The sequence below is a fragment of the Chiloscyllium plagiosum genome, chromosome 42 (genome assembly GCF_004010195.1).
Source record: "Chiloscyllium plagiosum isolate BGI_BamShark_2017 chromosome 42, ASM401019v2, whole genome shotgun sequence".
Lineage (NCBI taxonomy): Eukaryota > Metazoa > Chordata > Chondrichthyes > Orectolobiformes > Hemiscylliidae > Chiloscyllium > Chiloscyllium plagiosum.
Window position 1 is genome coordinate 12,700,223 of NC_057751.1, and position 13,104 is coordinate 12,713,326.

The following is a 13,104-nucleotide window of genomic DNA, read 5'->3' on the forward strand; positions in this document are numbered from 1 at the left end:
CTGTTAAGATCAGTACGTACGATATGTTTGCCGGCTGAGATCACTCGTATGGGCCCGGATTTCAGAAAGAGCTTTGTTAATCACAGGGGTCTTCATTGAACAGTTCGGATTTACATGATGCCCGAACGTGTCAGTATTTGGTCATGTTCCTCAAGTTCTGGCACTCGCTGAAGTGTTTCTGACAACACGTCAGTTGTTATTTAGTTGCAATTTGAATTGAGCAAGTGTTGCAACGTTATAGATAGCTCTGGATGTCATCGTCAAAATGATGCTGAGCGCCACGGAGGGTTTCACGCTCTTGTATATAACAGACTCCGGCAATTCTCGGTACCAGATCGGTGATTGTGGGTCGGGACGCTAACGGCGCTTCAGCAAGGAAAAAAAAAAGCATGAATCAGACGCTGCCGTCAGTCCATTCCAATCTCACACAAATGGATCACAATCTGAGTGAAGCAGAATGGAATAGTACAGCAATGCATTTTCGTAATCAAGTCTCTAAAGATTTTTGGGTACTCATGGCGTTCTATAATATTGAACGGGTCTATTATCCTTTCCTGGCTGTCATCGGTGTCATCGGTAAGTCTGGAGAGGCTGATGTTAATTCCATCAATTTTTTTTCTGCTGTTCTATTGTCCATCATTCATACATTCATGAACAAGGATGTTGGGGCTTTCTGGTAAACATGTTTAAATATTGTTATTTGTTAACAGTGGGACTTTAATACAGTGCTCTTTCAAAGGGGAAACGTGTGATTAGTGATTCACTGTGGATCTGTCACTCTGAAGCGAGATGTATTGATTGGGGAATATATATATAGAGGGATCTATAGTCAGAAGGGCCGCTGCGTAAATGGATAAATACGTGTTTAGAGGTGTCCTACAGATATCAGATTTATTTACAGGTCGTCTCTGATGTGGGAAATGCGTTTCGAAGTCATTGCGGGGAAGGAAGATTGGATTACGGCGGTAGTCCCGGGATGTGAAAAGCATTAAATGAATCCCAGGTTAAGGATGAACAATCCTGACTTGGAATTACATGCCTGCCCTTTGCTGTGGCTGGGTCGGAAGACCTGGAATCGCCTTTCTTGTAGCACCGCTAGTGCCCCTACACCCTCAAGACTGCGGCTTGTAGTGCAAGGAAAATGCTGGCCTCACCACTGGCGACTAGATCACATTGAAATAAAGAATACGGAAACGTTCAGATCACAGGCATGCTTCGGCAGTCGTGTTTCAGGGCTGCTGTTGAAAGGCCTGTAATGTTGGGATTGTACGCACTTGTTTACGGACATAGGCGATTGCTGATTATTGAGGAATGCAAAAACACCGGAGAAAGTACAGGGCAAGTCCAGTTTGGTTAATTACCACCTTTGCTGTCTACTGTCAGCAAAGTGCGAGAAAGTGTCAATAATAATGCCAGAAGGCAACACCTATTCAAACAGAACTTGCTCACTGATGCCAAGTTTCAGTTCCGTCACGGTCACTGAAGTCCTGTCCTAAGCTGAATCTTGGGACAAAAAGTATGGGCAGGAAGAAACTATTCCCACTGATTTGGGATAATTAATCATTGATTTGGGCATAAATTTAATGGAAGGGGCAGAAGTTTTAGAGTGGATATGAGAAATAACCTTTATGATTCAGAGAGTGGTGTTAAACTGGAACTCACTGACTGTAAGGATGACAGAAGTATAAACCATCGTCACGTTTAGGAAGTATGTAGATGTGCATTTCTAATGCCAAGGCATACAATGCTTGGTACCAAGTGCTGAGAAATAGGATTAGAATTGCTGGGGATGTTCTTAACTATCACGGACATGATGGGCTGAAGGGCCTTTTTCTGTGCTGTGGAACTCTATGCCCATCAAGAGGTTAACCCAAGACAGAACATCAGAGTGACTACCTTAACATCAAGACAGCATATGACCATGAACATGATCAAGAAACCCAAGCAAAACTCGAGTCAATGGAAATCTGGAGACGTCTATTCAGTGGTTAGAGTTATCCCCAGCACAGAGGCTGTAGTTTGGGGATGACATTAATCTCAATCTCAGGATAATTGTGTTGGTTTAGTTTTAGGCTCAAACATCTTCAGTTACTTCAGTATTTACCTTCCCTCCATCAAAATATCAGCGTGGGCATGTGCATTGGTCATTATACAATGTACAGTACATTACAATTTGTAAGATAGAATACTGACGTAGGTAATGCCCAATCACAACAAGATGTGGACAATTATCAGCCTTCTACTGATAAGCACTAAATAACAGTAAAGTCACATAAGTGCGAGACAGTGAGCATATCAAGCAAGATAGAATTGAAACATGTTTGTTTGACGTTCAATGACATTGTTAATATCACTGCTGAATTTCCCATGGCCTACACTCTGGGGTCAACAATGAGTGCAGATTGAGCTGCTGTCATCATATCAATACTGTGATTACAGAGCATATCTGAGTCTGTGAAATTTGCAAACCATACTTCACCTAATATGGCTACCACCTAGAAGGCAAGAGGGTGATAGCATCTCTTCACTTGCCTGGATGAATGAAGCTCCATCAATACTCAAAAAATGCTCAACACATCCATAATAAAGCAGCTGAACTGATTACCACTCCATCTGCCTCCTCCACCTTACTGAGTTACCTTCCAAACCCACAACCTCTCTCACCCACAAAATCAAAGTCAAGCACCTGCAGATTTCCCTTTAAACCATCCTCACTTATAAGTCGCTGTTCCTTAACTGGTGTTGGGTCAAATGGTAGGAACTCCTTTCCTAACAGAGCTGACTGTGAATTCATATCACATGGACTGGAATCAGTCAAGAGCGTGGCTCACTATGATCTTCTCCATGTCAATTTGAAATAGGCAATAAAATGGTGGCCCAGCCAGTGATGCATACATTATGTGACATAATTTTAAACACTGTAGCACTGATTGCGGGAACATATACCTCTGATGATAACTTTAAAATTCAAAATTCAGGGTACACCTCATTCTTATAGACTGTTTGGTCATACAGCATGCCCTTCTCTATATGTTACTTTGACCACCTTACATTACTCATTTAGAACAGCTTTTAACTTTTTTATCGAGAAATGCAAACCTACTCCATTCAAACTTTTCCTCAATACTTAGTCCTTTTACTGCCAGCACCGTTTGCAAGAATTATTAAGACCAATATGAACATATTACTGCAGATTGGATCAATTTAGATTTTTTGTACTTCATGGATGCAAACATGAAGTCACCTTTTAATTGCCTTTTGTACCAGTCTGATTTTATTTGTGATTTTAGTGCTTAGTGGTCCACATTGTATTGTCCATTTGCACATCCCAACTTATCACTGCTGGGAAAATGCTGCAGCCAATTCAAATCCAATACCACTGAGAACTACAGCCTGCATAAAAATAAAGTCACAGTGGTCTTTGGGACCATTTGTCAATGGTTTTGTGTTTTGTACAGGCTGAATCAATAACTATATTATTATTTATGTTACCTGTTCATGTCTACAAGGTGATCAAGAAACATTGATTAAAGAGAAATCTAGAAACTATACAATTGTTGACAAGGGCATTTCAAAGCTATATCCATATACATATAAAGCATCTACACGAAGAATCACTTATAGTAATTCCATGATTTGGAAAGGCTAATGCCATACTTTTTCAGTTAATTCTGTTTTTACAAGTTTAACTTTGTGTCAAATAATAAGCTCTGTCATGGGTAAGTATATTAAATTCCAACACTGAATACAGCAAGAAAAGTGCAAATGTTGTTAAAATTACTAAGCTATCGGTTTTGTTTTCTTTCAAAGCCTAATACATAATTTGTCTTTTTCTTTCTTTTCAACAGTTAATGTACTGACGATTGTGATCCTGTATCGTGAAAAGTGTGGTCTCTCCAAAGATAGCACTACATATCTGATGGCAATTACAGGGGCAGATCTACTGATAATTTTCATTGATTTGATATTACGGCAGATTCCTACACGTTATGAGCAACAGTTCATTTTCATGACCTCCATCCCCTTGTGTAATGTCCATGCTGTTGTGCTGTATACAGCCATAGACTGTTCTGTCTGGTTCACAGTTGCTTTTATCTTTGATCAATTTGTGAGCATTGTTTGGCAGAAACTGAAAGCTAAGTATTGTACAGATAAAACTGTAGTGGTTGTTCTGGGAACAATGACAATGTTCTTCTGCTTGAAGAACCTCATGTGGTTTTTTATGTTAACAAATCAGTATCAGTTTAGAAATGTGCCCTTGTTTTGTGCTGTAAGGGAAGCGGCAACTGATTCATTGACATGGGCTATAATTGAAATGCTTCATCATATTTTTACACCAGGGATCCCATTTGTTTTGATTTTGTTACTCAATATTTTAACTGTCAGACACAATCTGCTGACCAACAAAGAACGAGTGTGTCCCGAAGGCCACAGTATTGAGGAGACTCCCAGTGACACCGAGATGGTGAACCAAAGGAAGTACACCACTTTGCTGTTTGCTCTATCCGTGAATTTCATGTCACTATGGGTTATGCTGTTCCTTTATTCCCTGTGGAATCGGATGTTTTGGTTGGGCTATAAGCCGATATATCTTCCTAGGTTTTTCAGGGAAATTGGACAGATGCTTCAATTCCTGAGCTATTGCACAAATATTTGCATTTATATCCTAATTCTGGATGAGTTTAAGGAAGATTTGAAGTATGTGGTCAAATATCCATTTGTGCGAGTTGTTGCATTTGTTAGTGAAAAGAAGAACTGACAATTTCTCGCAACACAGTTCAATTGCATCCCATGTTATACATATCCTAGTCTCCCCCCAGCTTCCATGATGCAACTACAGTGGAATCGATTCACTATTAAGCTAAATTCCACCTAACTGAAATGCCAAATAGTAATGCCATCACAGTGAATTCAATGTGCTTTCTTAAAAAGTCTCCAAATCGTTACACTTTGTGAGATATAACACACTCATGGTAATGGTGATTAGACAATGCACAATAAAACCACATTGAAAACTCTTAAATATTGTAACATTCCCAAAGAGCTCAGCTAACGTGAGCAATCTTGAAATAATCTTTAGTAAATGTAAGGGCAGTCCCAGATAACTTGCTTCACCATGAAATGTCTCATTGAGACATTGGGGAGTCATTATCATTTGTGGGACCATTGAAGAGCAATTTGAAGCTTATCTTTGGGGCACATTGAACAGAAAAGAAAACGCATGGGTGTCTCTAGAATGGAGATTTCACCATGGATTCCAACTGCGGTATGGGCACCAGCTAATCAGACTCCATTTGATGTTTCATTAAGGGGCAGATTCTAATGTCGACAAACTCTCAAGTCTGCACTAAGATATGCGTCAATAACATACAACACCAAGGGGCCCAACAACAGACAGGATGTGGTCCTTGGGGCTCAGATGCCAAGACTAGGTGTCCTACTGTGTTCAACTATGAATTTCCAGCACTCATCCTGAGGAAAATTCTATCTCAGAGTAGCTGCTTGCTGTCAAGCTCTGAACATTTAAAAATCTTCTCATTGATTTGCGGAACTACTCAGCAGTTGAAGCTTCCATCAGTCTGAAGGCTGCTCAGAAACAATTCATGACAGACAAATTTCTGCCTGACATTTTGCGCCTCTACCAGGCTGACTATAAATGACTTATTCACTGGAGACAATTATTTCAAACTGTCCCTTGACTCAGACAAAGAAGGAAGTTATTGGTCCATCATGTCTGTCGGTCAACAAAGATCAGATCATGATGAAAAGCTTTTGCCCGAAATGTCGATTTTGCTGAAGCTCCTCGGATGCTGCCTGAACTGCTGTGCTCTTCCAGCACCATTGATCCAAAGATCAGATCATGTTAATCCCACTCTCACCCTTTGGCCCACGGCCCTGGATGTGACTGCAATGCAATTAAACACCTAAATATTACTTAGATGTTACCAAAGTTTCTGACTCAACCATCCCCTTGTGAGCAGTGAGTTCCAGCCTCCTATCATCGTCTGGGTGAAAAAACACTCAGGTTTCCTCTTAGCTTCCTAATTCCAATCTTTAACACATATAATTTAATAATTTACTAACCCCTTGATGATTGGGAGAAGTATTTCTGTCTACTATACTTATGTTGTCATAAGCTCATACATTCCTATCAACTCTCTATTCAACTTTCATTGTTCAAAGGAAAACAATGCCAGTTTATTCAATCTTTCCTCAGCTCAGAATATCCAGCCCAGGCAGCATCCTTGTAATTAGATTAGATTTTTTATTAGATTACATTACAGTGTGGAAACAGGTCCTTCAGCCCAATGAGTCCACACCGACCCGCCAAAGCGTAACCCACCTACACCCCTACATTTACCCCTTACCTAACACTACGGACAATTTAGCATGGCCAATTCACTTAACCTGCACATCTTTGGACTGTGGGAGGAAACCGGAGCACCCAGAGGAAACCCACGCAGACACAGGGAGAATATGCAAACTCCACACAGTCAGTCGCCTGAGGCGGGAATTGAACCCAGGTCTTTGTCACTGTGAGGCAGCAGTGCTAACCACTGTGCCACCGTGCCGCCCATAATTCTCCACTGAAGCCAGTGCAATCACACCTTTCCTATAACTACATGCAGTTGTCCAGTTGTGGACTGACAAGGATTTTCTACAGTTCCAGCACAATTTCTTGCTCTTGTATTCTATTCATCAGCCAATAAAGGCAAGTGTCCCACCATTCTTCTTAATCATGTGATTTACCTGGCCAGTACCCCTCAGGATATGTTGACATTTATGCGAAGACCCGTCTAACCTTCAGTACTTGCCAGGTTTCCACCAATTATAATATCATCCCATTCTATTATAGGCCTCCCCAGCCACAGTATCCCTTACTTTACTGAGCTGAATTCCAATTTCATCTGCTCTGCCTCCCCAACTGGTCCTTTAATATCACCTGAAGTTAATAGCTATCCTCCTCACTATTTATCACCCAACTAATTTTCTTGTGATCCACAAACTTCATGATCATACCCATTTACAGTTAAGTCCAAACCATCCTATATGCAACAAACAGTTTGGGCCCTAGCACTGAGTCTTGGAAAATCCCGTTGAAATTGACTTCCATTCACAGAAATATTTCTTTAGCTTCATTTTCTGTTTCCTGCCTCTCAATTAAGTTTGGATCCAACATGTCCCGTTTCCTTGAGTTCCGTAGGCTCTTATTTCCTTCACCAGTCTGCCATTGAAAGCTTTGCTGAAGTCCATACGGACGACATAAAATGCATGACCACATCGACAGTCCCGGTTACCTCTTCAAAAAAAAGACTACGTTTGTTAAACATCACCTTCTCTTAACACATCCATGCGGACTATCCTAAACAAATCAATCGATCTTCAAGTGTGGAGATATTTTGTCCCTCAGAATTCTTTCTAATTACATCTGCAACACCCAGGATAGATTGGCCTGTAATTTCCTAATCTATTCCTTCCTCACTTTTTGAAAATAATGGTTAATAAAGATTCAACTTTTATGAACAACACTAGGACGAGCCAGTTCCTTATGTATTCAAGCATTTTATGCATTAATTTTGGTACATAACATAGCAATGTCGAATGCATCTCGTAGATCCTGGAACCGAGGAATAACTACACATATCGTGCAGGTGTTTTGCAATATCAGTGGATCCAAGTTCATTTCGAATCTGTCATCATGAATACTAGCAGAGAGACAAGGCATATTATATTTTCTATTTTACACCAACTTCTGCTTCTCCCTGCGGATACCATAGAATATTGAACTGTGAATAACTGGTTGAGTGCTGCATGGTTCAAATAACAATATAACTTCATTTGGAAGTTAAAAGATTATACACTTGCATTTCTACCTTTCTCTGCACACAGTTACATTAATATTTTGGCCGACCGTTAAAGGTTGAGATAACTCTCCCATTATGGACACACTGAATTCTGTACTTTGATTGGTGAATCCAGTTCAGTACCAGACATGTAACGCTGTTCTCAATTTGCTACTTCTGTCAATGTGCTTAATCTCCAACCTCCAGCTAAGAGAATCGAGATCCATTTAGCAAAAGATCATCTGAGTTCCCCACAATCATCCATTTATTTCAAAAGACTCAATCTCTTACCTTCTCATTTCGTGAGAACCCAGATTGTTACCTCATTGAAGAACCAATCCAGTTCATTAAAGAGACCAAAAGCTGATTCAGCAATGAATAAAGACATTCAATTGTTTAAACTAACTCAGGACTTGATTTTCCTCAGTACCTCATACATCTCCAAATACAGTGCATCATTGCATGTTAACTCACATCTGAAACCAAAATAATTATGCATCTCATTCAAAGAGAGACGAAACAAAAACAGATGAACTGTCATTCTACTGAGACTAAATAGCCTTTCAAAATGAATAATCTATTTCTAATAGTGTTCCTTAAGAGGCAACGAACCAGCTTTCAGTTACTCAACCAAATCAGATCCAACGGAAAACCTAAGCTCCAAAACAGAGTACCAGAAATCACAGACTTCAACTTTCAATGTGAATACCAATTTAATATGGCTTTAAATAACTCTACATTCCAAACTGATCTTAGCTTCTGTCAAGAACCACAGAAGTGAGTCCAACATTTATAATCATTGTGGCACCCTGTACAAATTAAACAACACTAACTCAGGCCAGATTTCAACTAGCATAGGTTGTATCAGAGTTTAAGTCCTCATCAAATCAACACCTTCAACTTAGATAGGATCCACTTGTTCAAGCAGTAGATCAAAAAAAATGACCTGATGTAAACTTAATAGTCTGAAATTTACATTTTGATTGCAAATAGTCTATAAGGAAGTATACGATGCATCACAGCATTTGAAAATAAATCCAGTGAACATAACGGGTCCAACATCAAAACGACCTTTACGAAATAGCACACAGAAGCATAAAGTGGAATGCAAAAAGTTCAAAATTGTCAAAATGGAGAGACACCATTCATATAAATCAACAGAGAGATACAGAGTTGTAGAGATATATAGCACGGAAACAGACCCTTTGGTCCAATTCACCCATGCTGACCAGATAATCTAAATAAACTTGGTCACATTTGCCAGCATTTGGTCCATTTCCGTCTAAAGCTTTTCTATTCATATACCTATCCAAATAACTTTTAAATATTGTAATTGTACCAGCCTCTACCACTTTCCTGGGCAGCTCATTTCATACACACACCACCATTCGTGTGAAAACAAAAAGGCCCTTAGGTCCCTTTTAAATCTTTCTCCTCTCACCTGACACCTAGGCCCTCTAGTTTTGGACTCCCCCAACCTGGGGAATATACTTTGTCTATTTACCCTATCCATGTCCCTCATGATTTTATAAACGTCTACAAGGTCATCCCTCACTCTCCCACACTCCAGGGAAAATAACACCATTCAGCCTCTCCCTATAGCTCCCTGGCAACATCCTTGTAAATCTTTTCTGAACACTTTCACGTTCCAAAACATTCGTCCCATATAGCAGGAAGACCAGAATTGCAAGCAGTATTCCAATAGTGGTGTAACCAATGTATTTTCCAGCCACAACATGACCTCCCAACTCCTATACTCAATGCACTGATCAATAAAGGCAAGCTTACCACGCACCCTCCTCACTCTCCAATCTACTTCTGACTCCACTTTCAAGGAACTATGAACCTGGACTCCAAAGTCTTTTTCTTTAGAAACACTCCCCAGGACCTTACCATTAAGTGTGTAAGTCCTGTCCAGATTTGCCTTTACAAAATGCAGCACCTCACATTTACCTAAATTAAACTCCACCTGCCACCCCGCTACGCACTGGCGCATCCAATCAAGATCCCGTTGTACTCTGAGGTAACCTTCTTTTCTGTCTACTGCACCTCCAATTTTGTTGTCGTCTGCAAGCTGACTAACTATACCTCATATGTCCAGTCAGAAAGTCAACAGCTGGTCACCAATTCTCCATTCATTCAACATTGCACAGTGCCTCATGGATTTTGGTCTCACAGCATTGTTGTGGCAGAACAGGAGGCCATTCAGCCCATCATGTCTGCACCAGCTCTTCAAACAAGCATCATCACCTGTGTCCATTTTGTGTCCTTTAATTTCCGTGCCATTTTAAGCCTAAAGATGGGTACATTGATCTAACACCAACTAATGCCACACTTGCGAACACACAGAAAATGATATTATACATGTGTCATGATCCAGAATCCTGAAGCAACTGCAATGCCAATGAACTGGACAGACGATGATTAACTGATGCAGCTACTTAAAAGGAGCTATAACAGAACCACACAATAAAAACAAATATTATCCATTAGCTCCTCATTAATCTAACTCTAATTATCAAAAGTACTGTACATGACCAACCATGTTCACCAATAGATGTTGAGTTAGCTTCGATAAATTGATGGATTGCTCCCAGCAAATTATACTGCATTAAAATTAGATTCCATATTGAGGAAGCAACTTGATCAAAATAACATCTTTAACATAACTAAGCACACTAAATGCGATCAGACATAAGTTTTAAATCGTGGTTCTAAAGGAGGAGACATATTTAAGCGATGAGTGTAAGGATGCAATTTCAGGCTAACCATGACTCTGGCAGCAACACCAGAGTAAACCAGGGATGCAGAAGGGACCAGAATTTGAGGAAGGCTAATATGTTAAGCACGTAAATCCAAATTGATTAAACAAATAAGAACTCGATACGAACAATGAAGTAGCCAACATTGATCAGTTAAATCGAGAACTGAATACCAGCGCTGCTTTCATAACCCACAATTTGAAATCAGGACCAAGAAGCCTAAAAAAACCCGTGATCAGGTTACTAACACAGATTTTTCAGGCCACCCAAATCAGTGGCCACTTACCCAGAGTTGAAGTTGTTATCTATAAATGTTGTTCGAGCCAGAGATTAAGATGGTGAAAATTGTTCATCACACTGTGCAGAATTCAACATTCGAATGAAGAATGGCACCAAAACAGAGGAAGACTTCAGGTCTCCACAAAAATTAAATTAGATTCAGTGGAAACATCCAGATTTAAACTGTTCCTTCATAATTTTAGGAATATTTAATTAATGAATGGCCTGCATGTAGGCCCATCCAAATTGGGGATTCTGGCATCCTAGAAATGCCATAAAATGTGACTTTTATGATAAACTCGAGTTCAATTAATGGATAGAAAATGAAGGTATTAAATGTAGAATTTGGATGCTAGTTGGAAAGAGTGCGTTAACTGTTGTTTTTCCATGGTGATTTGTCATTCAATGCATTTGTGGTATACATACTATGAATAAAGCAACTTTGTTTCTGAGTGTATAACGTTCTGATCAAACAAACTGAATGGAGGTATAGTGGACAGTGAAAAATGTTATTTCAATAAACAATGGCACCTTAATCAGATGGGCCAATGGGCCAAGAGTGGCAGATGGAGTTAATTAAGATAAATCTGACCTGTTGCATTTTGATAAGGCAAACAAGAACAGGACATATTCGGTTAATGGTAGGACACCAAGGAGTGTTGCAGCTGTGCAAGGTATTGGTGAGGCCACTTCTAGAATCATGTGTTCAGTTCTGGTCTTCCTGCTGTAGGAAAGATGTTGTTAAACTTGAAATGATTCAGAAAAGATTTATGAAGATGTTGTTGGGATTCGAAGGTTTGAGCTGTGGGGAGAGGCTGAATAGGCTGTGGCTTTTCCCTTTGAGCATAGGAGGCTGAGGGGTGACCATATACTTATTTATAAAATGATGAGGAGCATGGAAAGATTGAATTGGGAAGGTCTTTTTGCCAGGGTAAGTGAGTCCAGAACGAGAGGGCATAGGTTTAAGGTGAGAGGGGAAAGATTTTAAAAGAACCTGAGGGACAACATTTTCATGCAGAGGATAGTGCGTACATGGAATAAGCTGCCAGAGGAGGGGTTAGAGATGGTACAATTACAACAGTTAAAAGACATCCAGTTGGGTACACAAATAGGAATGTTTAGAATGATATGGGCCAAATGCTGGCAAATGGGACTAGATTAGTTTAGAATATCTGGTCAGAATGGACGAGTTGGACTGAAGTGTCTGTTTGTGTACTTACAACTTTGTGATTCTCTGAATCTAAATGTCATCAAGTGCAGAAAATTCGAGCATAGAATTCATAGAAACTGGCACAATGAATGAAATGACTCTGTGACTCTTCAATAACACTTGTGAATAAGACTGACATCATAATTATACGCTGACATTGGTCATGAAATAACCAAGCACTACAAAACTAACCAAATACCTCCAAACAGCCTGGCAACTTGCACAACACTCATACATTGATCTAGTGATTGCAAATGTTGTGGGCTGGGCCAGAACCCCTCAATACATTTTAAGAAGGTAGCCCAGACCCTAACTTTTCCTTATTTCAAAGGCAGATGTGCAGTGGATATTCCAGCAGTAATGCAGCTGGTTAAACCACTCGGCTTTAAGCAAAACAGAATTTATTTACAGACTATGGTTGAAACACAGACAAAAGAAAACAGAATTTAAAATAAGAACTATTTGGAAACCCAATGACTTGAAATCGCAACTTAATGAAGGAGCTGTTCCAACACATACAACATCCCAAAACATACCCCTTGGCAAATGATAAATTCACATTCAGGTTCTTACAGGCAGGAGAGATTGCAGACGGAAGGTTTGGAACAAAGAACCATTTGTTTCCCCACAGTAACAACTTCTCTGCTGCCAGCGGTTTCTGACTGCCTGCTAGAACAAACCAAAGTAGAGCAAAAGCCTGAACTGACAGAACTGGTTATTCCCATGCCATTGTGTAAAGGGACCACTTTCAGACATATCAGCACCTCTGCCTTTGCGACCCCTCTCAAAAAAAGGACAAAATAAAGGGGCAGCATCATCTCACCTCTTCCCTTAAGAAAAGATGAACCATCTTTTGATGGCTACATTTTGACCCTTAGACTTATCATGTTAGTACACTACAGTACATATACATTAACTAAAATCATGCAAACATGCACTACTACATTCTATTTCAGTCTGTTTAATATTGCCACAGAATGCCTTTCATCCAAGTCTCGATAATGCTTTA

At 39.9% G+C, this 13,104-nt stretch overlaps 1 protein-coding gene across 1 annotated transcript in view; it reads left to right on the forward strand.

Annotated features, from left to right (window-relative positions):
- Positions 1–515: 515 nt before the first annotated feature.
- Positions 516–13,104, forward strand: part of LOC122542972 (deleted in malignant brain tumors 1 protein-like) — a 49,943-nt gene continuing 37,354 nt past the window's right edge. The window contains exons 1-2 of the mRNA XM_043681115.1: positions 516–576; positions 3,849–4,028. Of these exons, the coding sequence (XP_043537050.1) occupies positions 516–576; positions 3,849–4,028 (241 nt within the window). The remainder of the gene's footprint in view (positions 577–3,848; positions 4,029–13,104) is intronic.